This window comes from Cucumis sativus, chromosome 3 (assembly GCF_000004075.3).
Source record: "Cucumis sativus cultivar 9930 chromosome 3, Cucumber_9930_V3, whole genome shotgun sequence".
Lineage (NCBI taxonomy): Eukaryota > Viridiplantae > Streptophyta > Magnoliopsida > Cucurbitales > Cucurbitaceae > Cucumis > Cucumis sativus.
Genome location: NC_026657.2, coordinates 6,050,055 through 6,068,728, shown reverse-complemented (window position 1 = coordinate 6,068,728; position 18,674 = coordinate 6,050,055). Strand labels below are relative to the sequence as shown.

Sequence of the window (18,674 nt, the reverse complement as noted above, 5' to 3'; positions counted from 1 at the left end):
CATTATATTATATTTCATATTGCAATTATTGTACTTTTGATATTTTAAAATTAAGATTAAAACAAATTTTTTTTTTCTAGAATAAGAATAAACAAATAATTAGGACCTTAAAAGTGGGAGAATAAATAAATAATGAGATATTAAAAAGAGGGAGAGAAATAAGTTATTCAATAATAACAAATGTAAGATGGAGAAGTGAGAAATTTGGCCATATTTGCAAAATTCTAAAACAATGAGCTATAGTTGTTATATCTTATTCTCAAAATACTATCCTATGCAATTTCTCATTAAATATTATGAATAACGAGAGTGTCGTGGAATGTTTGCATTGTTACTTATACAAAACATTATTTTATAATGAATATAATAAACATGTAGTTACTTATATAAAATATTATTTTATATGAATCACGTCTTATATTCTATAAGTAACTACAGTTACAAAATCTTGGTTTTTTTTGAAAACAAAAGTCTAGAAAAAGATTTTAGAAAACCAAAAAGTAAAAAGTAAAGGTTTAGCAAATGAGACCTAAAATTTTAATTTTGTATTAAATTGTCTCACAATTTTAATTGGGTAGCTAAAAAGTCTTTAATATATTCACTTCATAAAAAATTTATTAGAAAACCATCTAACAAATTGACTTATTCACTTTATAAAAGGTCTTTAAATTGAGAATTTAATTTTGTATGAACTTGTATGCAATAGAACCAAAATGAGGACGTAGAATAAGTATACTATCTCAGTGTATTCTCCCTGTATAACAAAAGTTTGATAACATAGCTTTTAAAGCAAAATGCTATAGAAGAAACCTAAATTTTTAGCGGCAAAAATGTGGTGCTTCTTTGTTGTGAAAAATAGTAATTAATTATTTACCCACTCTCCACTCTCAACTCTTCTTCACACTCTCCGTTCCATATCCCCAAAGAATTTCTCCTCTCCGAATTTCAATTTTATCGGTCGATCCTCCTATTCAAGGTTTCTTTGTGTTAAATGTTCTTTGTTCTTTTAAAAATCGTTTATGGGCTGCTACTTCACTGATTTCTTTCTATTTATCTTTTCATTTTTCTGCCATTTTGTAGGGTTTTCGAATTTGGTGGTGTTGGAGTTGGGTATTGGAGGTGTTGATCCAAATCGTTCTCTTCTCTCAACCCATTTTTAAAGTGGCTCAGCCCTAGGTGAAGAGGTGTGTGTATTTTAACTTTATATTCTTTGGTAAGTTGTTTTTCCTAATCATTTATTTGCACGATTTTGATGTTGTAAGATTTTTCTTGTACCTATGTTGCATTTCGTGGTTGCATATGTGCAATTCGTAATTTAAAGATGACCTTGGATTGGGTTGTGTATTTTTATTTCTTTTGGTCTACACTGTTAACAAGCACCTTCGCCTATATGTCTTCCACTGAAATTTGGAAAACAGAGAATGGAAAAAAGATTAGAAGAAAGTATTACAGAAAATTCTATACGCCCATTATTGATTAAAGAAAAGAGAAGAATAACTTCCTACAGAACAACTAAGTGTGCGCCATCTGAGACAACGATGTATTTTTTTTTTTGCCCTTTCTCTTTTTCTTTTTAGTGGAATTCCCTGGTTTTCTATCAACTCTACTGCTACGGTTGGTGTTTCAGCAGAGGAGTTTCTTGTTAACTAAGTTTTTTCTTGGAATAACGTTGTAATCTTCCCTATGTTTTTCCTGTATCCTTGCGAAAAGTTCTCAAAATTTGAAATAAAGCTAACATTTTTCAGTTTCTTTGGAGTAACTGTTCATATGCAAACTTAGTGCAGAAAAACATTATCCCGAATTTGGTGCAGAAAATGTTTTTCAAGAAGTAATACATAGTTTCTCTTCCAATTTACTTTCCAGCTTAAGGGATTCCATAGCTCACCATTCAAAGAAACTTACTTCATTCCTTTGTTTAGTTGCAGGATATCACTATGAAGAGATTCCAATATCTTTTCCAAACTTGTTTAGTGAGTTTTCTATAGTTCCAAGGTGGTGGTCAAGTTTTTCACCAACCTGACTTAAAAAGGGAAGCTAAACTATGAAATTAAGCAACAAAAAATATTTATAAATTAGCTTTCAAGGTTTTGTGAAATAGATATACATATATCTGTTTGTGAAGTAGATAGTTTGTGGTATTGGTTGTTAGTTTCATTTTTTGTTTTTATCAATAAAATGATTGCTTCATGTTATAATTTATTATCCATATAGTTGTGATTACATTATGTTATAAGGTGCATATAATTGGATAAAAAATCAAAGATTCTGCACGTCTTATTAGCATTTTTTATTTAAGCCATTGTAATTTGTTTTAAAATTTTCATGTGCATGCTTGTTGTGGAAAGAATGTCCCCTTGTATTACTTTTGTTTGATTTAATCAACTGAAACTCTCAATAGTATTCATATGGGACACAAGATTATTTAGAACAAATTTAGAAAAGTGCTACAAGTTCTAAGACTAACGAAAAACAAATTAAAGTTGTGAATTGTATTACTGTAAAAGAAAAATAGATACAACCTTTAAGATGCTTTTTTCCTATTTTTCTCTCTTTTTTAAACATCAATTACAAAGTTTTCTTTGTCAGTAATTATGTTGCTGCTCTGAGTTCTTCAACCCCCAGTTATTCATTCAATTTTGTTTGTTGCCATTTTCTTGTCTGTTTATTTGAGCGTTAGAGAGAGAAGAAGGGTTTTTTTTCTATATTATTAAAGAAAGTGTTGAAATGGTGTGAGCGGTTACTGATTGAGTGGTGTGTTTATTTTCCCCATATTAATTGATCACCACCAACACCAAATCTCTAACTTCTTGACCTCTTCCTCGAACTCTCGGCTTATGTTTATTATATAATCTCACTATTTAAGCATAGTTTTCAATGGTCTTCTGTAGTTATTGCACTAATATCAATGAAAATAATTAATGATATATATGCAGACATACATATGTTTGTGTGTATGGGGTAAGCTTTGGCGTGTGCTTGAGATATATAGAGATAGTTGTTAATAAATAAAATTTCTAGCACTCGCCAGTTTTACATTGAACTCCATAGGGGTACGAAGAGATCAAAATCACCTATGTTTGTGTGTTGATACTTTTCTTTATCAACAGGAATTTTGTCAACAGAACTTCTCAATTTTACAATGCTCCATAGGGGTATTGATCGAACGACATTAGTTATACCTGTTTCTTTCAACAGGTCAAGTGTATATTTCCTTTGTGAAATTGATATTCCTTCCCTTGATTGTGCAACCTCCATCCCAAGGAAGTACTATAGATTTCCGAGGTCTTTGATCTCAAACTCGTCACCCATCTTCCTTTTTAACCTGATAATCTTTGCAGTATCATCCCCTGATAAGACAATATCATTAACGTAAGCAATCAACACAACAATTATTTTAGATTCAGATCTCTTCGTAAACAGCGTATGATCAAAGTCTCCTTGAGTGTAACCTTGAGACTTAACAAATGTGGTGAATCTATCGAACCAAGCCTTGGGAGATTGTTTCAAGCCATAGAGAGATTTTCAAAGTTTACACACTTGATGGTTAAATTGGACCTCAAATTTTCGAGGAGAACTCATGTATACTTCTTCAAAATCACCATTTAGGAAGACATTTTTTACATCAAGTTGGTGAAGAGGCTACTCCTTATTGACAGCAACGGACAAGACCTTGACTGTGTTTAACTTTGCCAGAGGTGAAAACGTCTCTGAGTAGTTTATTACATACGTCTTAGTGAACCCTTTTGCAACTAGCCTAGCCTTGTACTGGTCTAATGTCCCATCTAATTTATATTTTAGAGTGAGTACCCATTTGCACCCTACTGTTTTGTGTCCTTTGGGAAGATTACACAGATCCCATGTCTTGTTTTTCTCAAGAGCTCCCATTTCTTCCATGACAAGCACCTTCCACTTAGGATTTTCCACAGCTTCATATATGTTCTTTGGTATTATTGCAGCATCAAAACTTGTAGTGAAAGCCTCGAGCTTCGGTGATAGACTGCCATAAGAGATATAGTTACACATAAAATGCTTCATGCACAACCTCGTGCCCTTTCTCAAGGCAATGGGTATGTCAAGAGAGGGATCGTAACTCCTTGGTTTATCCGAGTCATTTGAACTAGTCTCACGTAGTTGTATTTTGGCTCTATTTTCATCACATCTGGTAGCCTTCCCTTCGTCTTGAACTGTTACATTATCCTTGTCTTATTCAACCACATCAACAATATTATCCTCAACACACAAATTATTGTTTTTAGAATCAGTAATACCTTGTGCATGGGCCAGTTGTCAAGGTTTTCGTGGTAGGGTTTTTCATTGGTTGACTTTTGTCAATGACGGCTAGGGTGTTGTTATCCATGACTCTGATACTATATAAAAGTTAATATTAAAAGGAAAAGAAGAAAGAATAATACTTGTGCACGTGGAAAACCCTAGATTATGGAGAAAAAACCACGGTATGAGTCTTTGTATATTTCTCTATCTCAAAAAAATACAAGGGACGGAATATATATAGGCCATAACGGGCGTTGACAAAAAAGGAAATAAACAATGGTATAAAGATTACACAAATATCCTTAGTACAATTATTTTCAACATTAAGATTTTATCCCACCAATGCATTGGTTGTAACCAACCATCATTAGACCTAGAAAATTGTTGAGCCACATTTCCATAATGCATTGAAGCATATTTGACTAACATTATCTGATTCATATTCCTTGCATTGGTGGGCAGGTGCTCTCCAGTACATGGATAAAATACAATATCTTTATGAATTGTGGATAAAATACAATATCTTTATGAATTGAGCTTAGGAAGCTTCTTTTAATTTATATGTTCCTTACACCATGTATCATATGATTAATCTACATTAATGTGCTTGATAATTGTAAACTAGCTTATTATAGTATTTTTTCTAGGGAATGAAGAAGAAACTAAGAGATATTGTTGCCAAAAGATGTGTTGATTTTGATTCAAGGGAATCACGAAAGAGGCGTTCTAAGCGCTTGAAATCTCTTTCAGTTGGCCTAGCAACTACAGAGGATGGCAACGATGGAGAAATGAATGAGAGGGAAGGAGATAACATTACAAATAAGTTGTTTGTTGACCAATCTCAAGATTTTTTGCCAGTAGTTGGAAAAAAGCCACCTAATATTAGAGACAATCTTGATAGTACGCACATGACTCCAAGATCACCATTACCATCAGATTCGCTAGCATCTCTTGCCCTTTTGAAGTTAGCTTCTAGGGGACAAGTTTCACCAATTTTAGATAGATCACAAAATGTAGGAGAACTTGTCAATGTTTGTGAGCCAAGTAGGCAACAACTTCCTAAGAAACGTAGAGGCCCTACAAAAACGAAACCCATTGCAATTGAGGAGTGCAATAAAGTGGGTGTAACATTCGACCAGTTTGGACAACCAATTGAGGAGGCTTCGATTGGGTTGTCTTCATTTTTAGGTCCACTCGTGAGAGAGGTAGTGCCTGTGACTTTAAGTGATTGGAGAAAATTGTCAACAAGATCCAAAGAAATTTTATGGACATCAATTCAAGTAAGTATCTCATATTTCCATATTACATGTTTGATTGATTATAGTATACACACACATTCATGTATGCTCATATTTTTTTGAAATATTGTAGTTTAGGTATAATGTGAAAGAAGATTGGCAAAGAAAATGTATCTTTCAAAAGATGGGTAGACTGTGGAGAGCAGAAAAATCACGAATTTTGTCACAAATTCAATCAACTTCCACTAATGAAGAGCTTGTTAAAATGAAGCCATCCAATATACAATCTGTGCACGATTGGATGGAATTTGTGAAAGAAAAGAAGAGCACAAGGTTCAAGGTGATTCATTGTCATTTGTGTTAAATATATATACTAGTACAATTAATGCCTTTGTTGATCAATTTGTATGTATGTGTGTGTGTATTACATATGGTTAGGCTAAAAGTGAAAAGTTCAAATCAATGAAGGAGATGCAACTTCCAAGTACACGTCGTAAGAGTTATACTAGATTGGCAGAAGAAATGGTATTGATTACTCTAAATTAGAACTATATACACAATTTAAATTTATTACTAATTGAATATGCTTATTTTGTTTTTAAGAAAAAAAGTTGTTTAGATTCATTATCGGCTTGAACCTTTATCCGCAATAGTCTTTGCTATGGAGTCCATAGTTTTTGAGATTGCCATTTTCATTCGATTTCCCAGGGAATGAGTGCTCTGATACCAATTTGATAGAACATTGATATAGTGTTTCTATTTTATTGATACCTTCAACATAATTACAATATAAAAGAAGTAAAAGAACTCTAACCCTTTGCCCTTCCTCTCTTCCAAGGAATGTTGCAGCCCTATTTCTTCACCAAATTCTTCATGCCCTTCTTCCCTCCCCAACTTCCTATTTATAACCAACTAACTACCAACAAATCTAATTACCTTCATACCCCTACCCTATATTAATCTAGGTATCTAACAATATCTTTACAAAAGCTAAGTTGAGTTGAATAGAATACCTATGTGACTATGTAACAAGCTGGTCATGATTAATATATATGCTCTAGCTTGAGGGGAGTATTATTGTATGTATGTAATTATAGGAGCTTATTAATCTTTTGGCTTTTGTTGTAATTTACTAGTCTTTATTTAGGGTTTCCATGTATGTCTATATATATATATATTAAATTCTATTGTATAGAATGAAGTAAGGAGTTATTTCATATTTCACTCTAACTACGATAGCTGTTGGGCTTGAGATATATGCTTTCAGTGTATCATTAAAAACAGGCTGGTGTTTCTAATGTGGTGTATTGTTTACAGCCCATAATAAGATTAGATGTGCCCTCATGGAAAGTCACATCCAAGATGATAGTTGATTAAATGAGAGAGAGGTGAAATTGTGGGACAGGTCGAGAGGGATAGGTGAACAATGGGGAGAGAAGGTGTTTTCTAGGTGATTTTGTGGGGTCCATCAAAGGTTTGGGATGGATTATTGAAGGACAGGATATATTTGTGAGACCAACCAAGGGATGAGGATGGTTAGATGAAGGGGGAGAAGATTTTGTAGGTTTATGAATAATTATGGGAAGTGTCAACACACCGGTTGGATAATGAAGTGATTCCTTCTGGGAAATATTCTCCAGTACCAAATTAGGGAGATTTTTTGAGTTCTATAGCTGCTGAAAAGAAAGAGAATCTGCCATAAATTCATTGACTACAATTGGGGATTTACCTTTTTCAACCGATGATGCCATTAATGCTGTAATCTCTATAGATATTTTATTAGAAACTTCCAAATTTTTTGCTGGCAACGCTGTGGGAGATGATGATTTGTCCAACTAGTGCCTAGTGGATATGCCTCAGATGTTCATCTTTGTTCCTTTCGAGTCAGTTTGTCATTTTGTTGTAAAAGCCACCACGTTGGAAAGTATTCAGGTGGAGTTTCAGCCTTGCAGCCTTCAAATCAATGCCCCTTTCCATTTGACTAGTTGCACGGACAAAGCCACCACATCATCCCCAGTATACTTGAAGATCTTTTTCGTCCATAGGATTGGTCGAAGGTTAAGAACATCTATCCAGCCACCATATGATGAAGCATAATTTTGTTGAATGGAGGAGATTGTGGCATCCAAGATCATCAGATGATACTTCCCAACAAACCCATTCCGTGTGTCTTCAAATTGTAGCTGAGAGATTAGGATTATATACATGAAGCAATGCTTTATCGTCATTTTTGTTGAAAGATGTTGAGAATCCCACATTAGAAAAACCAAGGGGACTCACACTTCTTATATAGATGGGGTACTCCTCTCAATGTCAATTGGTTTTGAGATGAAACCCTATACTATCAAATATAGTATCAAAGCCATTAAGCTCAAACATGTATTCAGTCCAAGATTGGTAAACCCAAAGAGGCACCATCTTGAGGGAGCTTGTTGAGAGATTTTGAGAATTGCACATTGGAAAAACCAAGGGGACTCTCACTCCTTATAATTTAGATGGATCACTCCTCATTGCCAATTGGTTTTGAGATGAAACCCCATACTATCAAATAATTTCCAATGGGGTTGATGGTCAGAGGGAAAGGACAAAATTTCTTGCTATGTATCATGAAGCTTCTGTTGTTGTATCTTCACCATGGTAGTCCAATCAAATAGTGGGTGACAGAGTACACCATCAGTAGAGGGAGGGGACAAGGATGTAAATTTACGTTGTTGGGGCATGGTTTATCAAAACCAGTTGTTTGGTTTGAGCAGCATCCTTGTATATGTGATTCTTGTTGGAAGAGGAGATGAACCAACCTTGTAATCCGCTAACAAAGAGTGCAAAGAGAACCATTCTTGTATGTTATCCTCCTATGGTATGAAGAGCTTGTTTCGTTACTCTATATGAAAGAGATAAGTGAGCTCAAGATAATAACCATTTTTTATATTTGGTTTTCCTGCCATAAAGTGGTTCCTACATCATTGATTTTTTTTTTTTTGGAAGAATTTGTAGTTGCAGGGGTCTCAATGAAGAGAATTGAACGAGGTAGCCAGCCAGAAGAGCTTTCCATAAGAAGCCAAGGGATTGTGATGAAGTTCTTCCTTTTCAATTATTTTAATTGAGTTCCCATTTTTAGAGACTTCCATCTGTAGTGTGAACAACTTTCGATCAATGTGAATATAACCGATGCGATAGGGCTTGGTAGTGGTTCAATGGTGGTGGCCAACCGACGGATGGTTATGGGAAGTGTGGTGAGAGGGAGGAGGGAGGAGGGAGGAGAGAGGGGAGAGCATATCTTTAGCCATTGGAGAAATCCTATTTTAACTAGCTATGAATATGTGTAACTTTAATTTAAAGGATCTTAAGGTTCTTGAAACAACGAAAGCTATTTATATTTGTTTGGTTATTGTTCGGAAGGGGGCTATGAAACATTTGATTTGTTTATTTGGAGAGTTTTAATTGTATTGCTGTGGTTCTTGGAATGACAAAAACTATTGATATGTTTAGCATGATTTGGGGGGCGGGGTTTGGAGATAAACCAATTTAAAATGCTTGTTGTTAGTTGTTGTTGGTCCTATAAATGCACTAATATCAATGAAAATAATTAATGACACACACACGTGTGTAGGATAAGCTTTGGCGTGTGCATGAGATATATAAAGATAATAAATATAATTTCTAGGAAGGAAGATTTGTAGAATGATTGTCAAGTGTTTTCATATGTTGCATTTGGTTGTAGGAAAATAGTAAATGTTCGAAGTTCAATAGCTGGTTATAATGTCGTGATCCCATAGTGAACCACTTGCCTTTTGATTAAGTTATTTCTGCTTGTTTTCTTCTATATTTTATTAATTTATTTCTATTTCCCTTTTTTTTCTTCTCTATTTTTCAAGATTTTATCCCAGCCAATGCATTGGTTGTAACCAACCTTCATTGTAGACCTAGAAACTTCTTGAGCCACATTTCCAGTGCATAGATAAAATTCAATTTCTTTATAAATTGAGCTTAGGAAGCTTCTTTTCATTTATATGTTCCTTACATTGCGTATCATATGATTGATCTACATTAATGTGCTTGATAATTGTAAACTACCACATAATATCATATCTTTTCTAGGCAATGCAGAATAAATTAAGCGATAATGTGGCCAAAAGATGTATTGATTTTGATTCAAAGGCACCACGAAAGAGACGTTCCAAGCGATTAAAATTTCTTTCAATAGACCTAGCAACTACTGAGGATGTCAACGATGGAGAAATAAATTCCATGGAAGGAGTTAACATCACAAATAAGTTGTTTGTCGACCAATCTCAAGATTCTTTGCCAGTAGCTGGGAATGAGCGACCTAATATTGGAGACAATCTTGATAGTACACACACCACTCCAGAATCACCTTTACCATCAGATTCGCTAGCATCTCTTACCCTTTTGAAGTTAGCTTCTAGGGGACAAGTTTCACCAATTTTAGATAGGTCACAAAATGTAGGAGAGCATATCAATGATTCTGAACCAACCATGCAACAACACCCCAAGAAACGTAGAGGCCCTACAAAAATGAAACCCATCGCAATTGAGGAGTGCAATAAAGTGGATATAACCTTCGACCAGTTTGGACAACCAATTGGGGAGGCTTCAATTGGGTTGTCTTCATTTTTAGGTGCACTCGTGAGAGAGGTAGTGCCTGTGACTTTAAGCAATTGGAGAAAATTGTCTACAACATCCAAAGAAATTTTATGGACATCAATTCAAGTAAGTATCTCATATTTCCATATTACATGTTTTGATTGATTATAGTATGTTTATATTCATGTACACTCTAAATTATTTGAAATATTGTAGTTAAGATATAATGTGAAAGAAGTTTGGCAAAGAAAATGTATTTTTCGAAAGATGGGTAGATTATGGAGAGCAGGAAAATCACGAATTGTTTCACAAATTCAATCAACTTCCACTAATGAAGAACTTGTTAAAATGAAGCCATCCAATGTACAATCTATGCACGATTGGATGGACTTTGTGAAAGAAAAGAAGAGTGCAACGTTCAAGGTAATTCATTGTCATTTGTGTTAAATATACGTACAAGTCAAATTAATACCTCTGATGATCAATTTTTATGCACATATATATAATTAGGCTAAAAGTGAAAAGTTCAAATCAATGAAGAAGATGCAACTTCCACACACATGTAGTCGAAAGGGTTATGCTCGATTGGCAGAAGAAATGGTATTGGTTATTCTAAATGAGAACTATATTCATAATTTGAATTTATTCCTAATTGATGCTTATTTTTTTTCAAGAGAAAAAGTTGTTTGGATTCATCATCTGTGACAAGGATTGCATTGCTGGCAAAAGCACACAGGAAGAAAGATGAAAATCCTGTTAACTCACAAGTTACAGAAACGTTGGTAAAGTTTCACAAGCTCTATCATTAGTTAAACATACAAGTAACTAATGTGTTCAGGGGGGGGGGGGGGGGGGGGGATGTGTAAAATACTTGTTAGGTTTTTCTTCTATTCCTTGGAAATGAATTTTAGAGAGGGGGAATCCTACTTTAGCTAGCTATGAGTATGTGTAAGTTTGATTTAGATGGTCTTGAGGTTCTTGAAATAACAAAAGCTATTTATATTTGTTAGTTTATGGTTCGTGGTTGGAGTTATCGAATATTTGACTTGTTTCATATGGAGAGTTTTAATTTTTATATTTTCTTGGATGAAAACCACAACTTTGATTGAGAAAAAATGCAAGAATACACGACATTAGAAAAACTAAGCCTACAAAGAAGGGGGAAGCACTCCATGAGAAGGCTCTCCAACTATGCAACAACATGACTACATGATAATTTAAAAAATCCTTCGAAACTGAAGCCGAAAGGGAATCATAAAAACAAACAAGGTACCAAACATCTTTAACCTTTCCGCAAGAACTTTGGCTATGACCTTATAAGAGTGTTGTAAGACTGTTTGACCTAAAATCTTGAACTAGCACCGCATCCTCCTTTCTTTGAATCAAACATATAAAATTCTCCTGAACACAAGCATTACGTTTTCCATTCTCATGAAATTCTGTGAAAAGGGTTTGAAAACTGTCTTTCACCAAATTCCAATGTTTTACAAGAAACTCAGCCGTGTATCCATCCTGACCAGGGGCTTTATTCTTCTCTAGGGCTTTTATTGCTGAAAAAATTTATGTTTCTGAAAAGTGGGCCATAAATGTAGCATTTTGAGCTGTGGAAACGCATGGCCAATTGAAAATGAGTGAAATATATCTATTTCCAGGGATTCTATTGTATAGACTCTCATAAAATACCAATATAAGGCATTCAATTTCGTGGAAGAATTTAGTTGCCACCCCTTAATCGGTTACTAGTTCAGTGATGAAGTTTTTTTTTTTTTTTCTTTTGCTGTTAAGAATCGATGGAAAAACCCTGAATTTTCATCCGACTCTTGACCAATTCAGCTTGGACTTCTGAACCTGATTTCTTTCTTCCACAAGATGAATGCTCATCAACTAAGCCTCGAGTTCCCCTGCATTTAACCCAATGGTTTCTGCCCCACTTATCTATATCACACAATAATTCCTTCTCTTTCCATTGCATCTAAAGCCCTTTGTCTAAACGAGCCCTGAACTCTGTATCTGATAATGTACATACTCATAATAACTTTGTCAAGAGAAGGTTAGGAACAGGTTAGTTTATGAGGAAATCCAGAAACAAGGTTAGGAACAGGTGTTGGTTTTTCCCTCAGGGCTTACTCAACCACTAAATCACATGTTTCAAGAAATTGAGTCCACCAAAAAATAAGAAAAAAAGGTATAGATAAAGAGAGAGAAGAAAAATCAAATGAAACCCAAGATGGGTTAGTTTGAATATAAGTTAACTCATCCCCCATGGCAAGAACTGGTAAAAATTGAAGCAGACCAGCCATTTCTCGAGGGGGCTTCAAGGAAAACAGAATCAATTCATGAACAGTGAGTGAGTGATTTGGAGGAAATCAAGATGGGTCATCGAGAAAACTATTTTGTTGAGGTTCTTTTGTTGTTAGTTGTTGGTCCTATAAAGGCACTAATATCAATGAAAATAATTAATGATATAATACACGTGTGTGTGGAGTAAGCTTTGGGTTCTTGAAATTCAGAGAGGTTTAATTGTATTGCTGAGGTTCTTGAAATAACAAAAACTATTATGCGTTAGTTTATGATTGGGGGTGGAGGTTATCCAGTTTAAAATACTTATTAGTTGTTGGTCCTATAAATGCACTAATATTAATGAAAATAATAATGATTTATATAAAGTATACACACACATGTGTGGTGGGGTAAGCTAGATCGTGGGCATGAGATATACAAATATATTTAATCAATAGAATTTCTGGGAGGAAGAGTTGTAAAATGCATGCCAAAGTGTTTTCATGTGTTGCATTTGGTTGCAAGAAAATAATAAAATTTCAAAGTCCAATAGCTTGTCTTAGTGTCTTGCTCCCATGGTGAGCCACTTGCCTTTTGATTAAGTTTTGTTTTGTTTGTTTTCTTCTCTATTTTATCAACTTGCCTCTATTTTCCCATTTGTTTTTCTTTATTTTTTAAGATTTAATCCTACCAATGCATTGTTTGTAGCCAACCTGCTGGCTGCATTAGACCTTGAAATTTGTTGAGCCACATTTCGATAATGCACTGAAGCATATTTGACTAACATTATTTGATTCATTTTCCTTGTAATGGTGTACATTGATAGAATATATTTTCTTTAGGAACTGAGCTCAGGAATCTTCTTTTTATTTATATGTTCCTTACATTACCTATCATATGATTGATGTTGATAATCGTAAACTAGCTTATTATAATATTTTTTTTTTCTAGGGAATGGAGAAGAAACTAAGTGATATGGTTGCCAAAAGATGTATTTATTTTGATCCAAAGACACTACAAAAGAGACGTTCTAAGCGCTTGGAATCTTTTTCAATAGGCCCAGCAACTACGGAGGATGACAACGATGGAAAAATGAACAAGGAAGGAGATAACATCACAAATAAGTTCTTCATTGACCAATCTCAAAATTCCATGGCAGCTGGAAATAAGGCACCTAATATTGGAGACAATCATGACAGTACACACACAATTCCAAGTTCACCATTACCATTAGATAGTGACAGTACAGACAGAACTCCAAGTTCACCTTTATCATTAGATAGATCGCAAAATTCAGGAGAACATATAAATGTTTCTGAACAAACTATGCAACAACTCCCCAACAACTGTAGAGACCCTACTAGAATGGGAGCCAATGCAATTGAGGAGTGCAATAAAGTGGATATAATCTTCAATGAGTTTGGACAACCAATTGGCGAGGCTTCAATTGGGTTGTCTTCATTTCTAGGTCCACTCGTGAGAGAGGTAGTGCCTGTGACTTTAAACGATTGGAGAAAATTGTCAACAAGATCTAAGGAAGTTTTATGGAAATCAGTTCAAGTAAGTGTCTTGTAATTTTATATTTACATATTTTGATTGAATATAGTATGTTTATATTTGTATACACTCAAAATTATTTAAAATATTATAGTTAAGATATAATATGAAAGAAGATTGGCAAAGAAAATATATCTTTCAAAAGATGGGTAGATTGTGGAGAGCAGGAAAATCACGAATTGTGTCACAAATTCAATCAACTTCCACTAGTGAAGAACTTGTTAAAATGAAGCCATCCAATATAAAATCAATGCACGATTGGATGAACTTTGTGAAAGAAAAGAAAAGCGCAATGTTCAAGGTAATTCATTGTCATATATTTGTGTTATGTATCATATGAGTACAATTATGCCTCTGATGATCAATTTTTATGTGTGTGTATATGTTTATCATTAGGCTAAAAGTGAAAAGTTCAAATCAATGAAGAAGAAGCAACTTCCACATACATGTAGTCGCAAGGGTTATGCTCGATTGGCAGAAGAAATGGTATTGGCTATTCTAAATTAGAACTATATTCATGAGTTAAATTTATTACTAATTGAATGTGGTTATTTTGTTTCTAAGAAAAAAGGTTGTCCAGATTCATCATCAGTGTCTAGGGTTGCAGTATGGGCAAAAGCACACAGGAAAAAAGACGGAAATCCTGTTAACTCACAAGTTGCAGAAGCATTGGTAAAGTTACAAAAGCTCTATTATTAATTAAACAGACAAGTAATTAATGTGTTTGGCATATTGTATGGAGCCTTTTATCACTTTTCACGTGTACGTTCGATTGACAATGCCTTAAAAACTATTGACTGTTGATGTGTTAGTTTATAGTTTATGATTTTTTTTTTCCTTGGGGGGGGGGGGGTGGTTATCAAATTTGAAATGCTTGTTAATTTTTGTGGTCTCTCTTTTTCCTTGGGAATGAATCTTAGAGAAGGATAATCCTATTTTAACTAGCTTTGAATGTGTGGGTTCAGAGGGTCTTGAGGTTCTTGAAACAACAAAGACTATTTGTTTATTTGTTAGTTTATGATTGTGGAGTGGACTATCAAATATTTGACTTGTTCGATTATATAGTTGAGGTTCTTGAAACAAAATGAATTTATGCATGTTAGTTTATGATTTAGGGAGATGGGGTGTAGAGGTTATCCAATTTAAAATACTTGTTAATTGTTGTTGGTTCTATAAATGCATCTTATTGTACTGTTGAGGTTTTAAGTTGGAACAATGAAAACTATATATCGATATGTGTAAAGCTTATGATGATTTGGGAAGATGGGGGTAGTTACCAATTGGAAGATAGTTGACACTTTTTGTTTGGGTATTTATGTAATTTTAGGAGCGTATTGAACAAATTGACAATGAAGGTATAAAGACTACCTCAAATAATGTTGGCAATGAAGCAATAAGTAAAGTTCTTGGTTCTGACCGGGGTGATACTGGAGCACTTGGATTTGGAGTCACTGTAAAAAAGTTTTCTTTACTGTCTCAACTAGATGGTCATTATGCAGAACTTGAAGAAACAAATGACAATGAAGGGATAATCACTGGTTCAAATAATGTGATCAATGATGCAATAAGCAAAGTTCTTGGTCCTGATCAGGGTGGAGCACTTGGATTTGGAGTCACTGTCAAAAAGTTTTCTCAACGAGAACATTATACCAAACTGGAAGAAAAGTATAAAAAGATGGAAGGAGAAATGTCTGAAATGAGATCTTTGATGTCTCAAATTCTCAAATCTCAAGTATGGAGTACTTCAGTAGAATTAACATTGGTCTATGTTCACGTTTTCTATTTGTTTAACTTGTATACATTTTTTAATTCTTCGTTTTCAGGGTAATGGAAGTGAGCACCTTTCTAATGCTACAAATGAACAAATTGTTAACAACGTTGCTACTAATCCAATTGGATCTTCACCTTTGGTAAAGTATTCATTGCTCATTTCTTATTTTAATTTTAGTTTTTTTTTAACTATGTGAGACATAAATAAGTTTTTATTACTTGCTAATTATGCTAAATACTGCATTTTATATTGTTTTGTTGGTAAAGAGTATTAATGACAACAATGCTCTTCCCAAGTGCAAAATGTTAGATTGGTGTGGTACAGGAGAGGTAGTTGCTGAAGGTCGATGGTCTTCAAATGACCCTAAAGTCATTGTTCATCATGTTCCCCTCGGTCCACAAGCCGTAAAAGTGTGGGTGGACTTGCCAAAGAGGTCGGATGCATTTTTATGGAGACCTAACTCAGAAATGCATTACATCAAGGATGCTGTTGGTAGTGCAGTAGCATGGCCTCTTGACAAAGTTGTTATGAGTATGTACATTATTTAATCATTGTCTAGAACTATTCTTTCATCAACTAATTTTTTTTATGTATGTATTCATTTATTTTGTTCATTAACTTTTTATAGGTTGATAAAAAATTACTTTACTACCAAGAAATGTCATCGTCACAACACTAGAAGCTTTAGTTATTCAAATTTTTGTAACATCAAAATTTGTAACCAATAGATGGTATGTTGATCAACTTTATATTAAATTGACATTACTAACTATATTGGTAATACTTGTACATATAAATATGCATGTTGATTGTACGGCCTAATTTTTGTGGATAATTTTTTGTTCGACTTTTCTTAATTAACAATATATGAAACATGAACAATAACACTTTTGATTTAGATGATAATGTTGGATGATGTTGTAAATTTTGCATTTATAACATTTACCAAACAATTATAAGAAATAATATAATACTATGAAAAGATTGTGTATATATTTTATTTAGAGGTCTACCAAAATATTTATATTTGTTAATAAATGCCATTACAAAAAAAGCAACAACCTTTTAGCTATAAAAGGCCTTATCATAGCTTTCATGAAACACGATCATCCATAAAAATAAAAAAAATGTTGTTAAAAATAGCAAAATAGGGTATTTCTTTTTTGTTAAAGAATGTAAATAGTTTTTTTTTTTTAAAAAAAACACCTTGTTAAAAACTCAAAAAAAAAAAAAAAAATAGCTTTTATAAAGTAAGTTTTGGTTGTCATTATTACGAAATAAAAACAAATAAACAAAACAAGAAACAAAAATAGAGTGGAGAGAGTAGAAAAACAATAAACTCAATTTTGGTGTGTTTTACAAAGGCACCATACATCTTTCTTTGTAGGATATTTCATGATATTGGTTACAATATGAAATTTAGTAGGGAATGTAACTACGTGGAATTGAACGAGAGTTGTATGAAAACTAATAACCTATGTAGGTTATAAATATTTACATTTATAATTAATTATATTTACGATATTCACTTTTAGATATTCATATTATATAATATAAATGTCTTGTTAAAGTCGTAGTTGGAAAAATTTGATTAAAAAAATTACAATAAGAAAAATGAGTACAACATTCTATATATTTTAATAAATGCCTTATTAAAAACTTTACTAGAAAACGCAATGAAAAAAATCATAATCAAGGAAAAAATAATGTAATAATATCTCTACTTCTAATGAATGCATATCACTTGAGTTCTTTGAGTCATTGCATTCTAATATTATGTCCAACGTTTCAAATGTTGTAGATAATAGTCTTTATAAATAAGTTTGTCAAGTTGTCTTCTTAAGAAATTTGTTGAACATTGGGATGGCCATTTTCTTTAAGGTTTTAAAGTCATGTGTGTAGAAAAATTTTGTGAGATATCTTTTGTTTTATTTTCTTTTATATACACTCATTTGATTTGTGGTATACATGTAGGATTATCTTTAAATAATATTGTTGGTAAATTTTTACCGGAAGATAAACCACATGTGTCTCGAGTATGATGAGTCACTGATCTCAACCACATACATTCTCTACTAGCTTCATGAATTGCATGAATTTTTGCATGATTTGATGAATGGATTGTAATGACTTGCTTTAGATATAGTAGTTCCTCCACATGTAAATAAATAACCTATATTTGAGATCTTGCTTTTTTTAGTCCTATAAATATTTCGCATCTACCGAACCAACTAGATCAAAGTTTGATTTGTTTGAATAAAACAAATCCATATCAATCACCTCTCAAAGATAACAAAGTACATGCTTAACTTTGTTCCAATATCTTTTTGTTGGAAAAGAACTATATCTTGCTAATAAATTCACCTAAAATGCTATATGTAGCTAGTCTTCTGTTAGAAAAATGTGCACCTATTACATTAAGGTATGATACTTCAGGACCAATTAGTTCTTCATTATCTTCTCGAGGTCGAAATATATTCTTTAAACTACCATTGGAATGTTTCATTAATGTGTTTTGTCCATGTACAATCTTTTTAAAATCATTTTTGTATATGTCGATTATAAAAATTATTTTAACGGCTAAATGCTTGATTTGCAAGCCAAGGCAATTAATGAAGCTAAGGATTAGAAGCTCCAATGATTAGATATTAATGAACCTACTAGATCTATGGTTCAAATTCTTTAAAAACTCATGATCCTTGTTTACTCATTAGGAGGTAGCAATACCTAATCAACCCATAGATTAAAAGTTCCAATGATTCGACATAAACTAATTAAACTCTTTAATTATTTTAACAAACATTTTATTAATTGTGGGTTGGTTATTGTTTCTTTTCGTTTGAACTTAGTAGTTTTACATTCATATGATGCAATTCTAATCTAGGCAATACGTCATGAAGCATGTTCATCGCACGTAAGATGCTCGTGATATCTTTCTGTATTGCGTCATT

The 18,674-nt window shown here is 33.2% G+C and overlaps 1 protein-coding gene across 14 annotated transcripts; it reads left to right on the top strand.

Annotated features, from left to right (window-relative positions):
• Positions 1 to 807: 807 nt before the first annotated feature.
• LOC101217008 lies at positions 808 to 16,545 on the top strand. 14 transcript variants are annotated; one of them, XM_031882506.1, is made up of 17 exons: positions 811 to 976; positions 1,081 to 1,184; positions 4,920 to 5,552; positions 5,644 to 5,850; positions 5,949 to 6,035; positions 9,609 to 10,241; positions 10,332 to 10,538; positions 10,626 to 10,715; positions 10,790 to 10,897; positions 13,347 to 13,955; positions 14,047 to 14,253; positions 14,349 to 14,438; positions 14,517 to 14,624; positions 15,280 to 15,307; positions 15,452 to 15,684; positions 15,776 to 15,862; positions 15,990 to 16,545. In XM_031882506.1, exons 3-17 carry the CDS (start codon positions 4,923 to 4,925, stop codon positions 16,269 to 16,271), a joined length of 3,606 nt encoding a protein of 1,201 aa, XP_031738366.1. In that variant the 5' UTR covers positions 811 to 976; positions 1,081 to 1,184; positions 4,920 to 4,922; the 3' UTR covers positions 16,272 to 16,545. The 14 variants fall into 14 exon arrangements, with proteins under 14 accessions (XP_031738370.1, XP_031738369.1, XP_031738371.1 ...); XM_031882505.1 differs by having other exon boundaries at positions 15,437 to 15,684; XM_011652287.2 differs by having other exon boundaries at positions 813 to 976; positions 15,280 to 15,684; positions 15,990 to 16,254; positions 16,352 to 16,545.
• The last annotated feature ends 2,129 nt before the right edge of the window (positions 16,546 to 18,674 follow it).

Bases quoted from the DNA above. Each gene is read 5' to 3' on its own strand.
- LOC101217008 (XM_031882499.1), top strand. From the start codon at position 4,923: ATGAAGAAGAAACTAAGAGATATTGTTGCCAAAAGATGTGTTGATTTT. The intron at 10,539-10,625 runs GTAATTCATTGT...ATATATAATTAG, and splicing joins AGAAGAGTGCAACGTTCAAG to GCTAAAAGTGAAAAGTTCAA. The intron at 14,439-14,516 runs GTATTGGCTATT...TTTGTTTCTAAG, and splicing joins CTCGATTGGCAGAAGAAATG to AAAAAAGGTTGTCCAGATTC.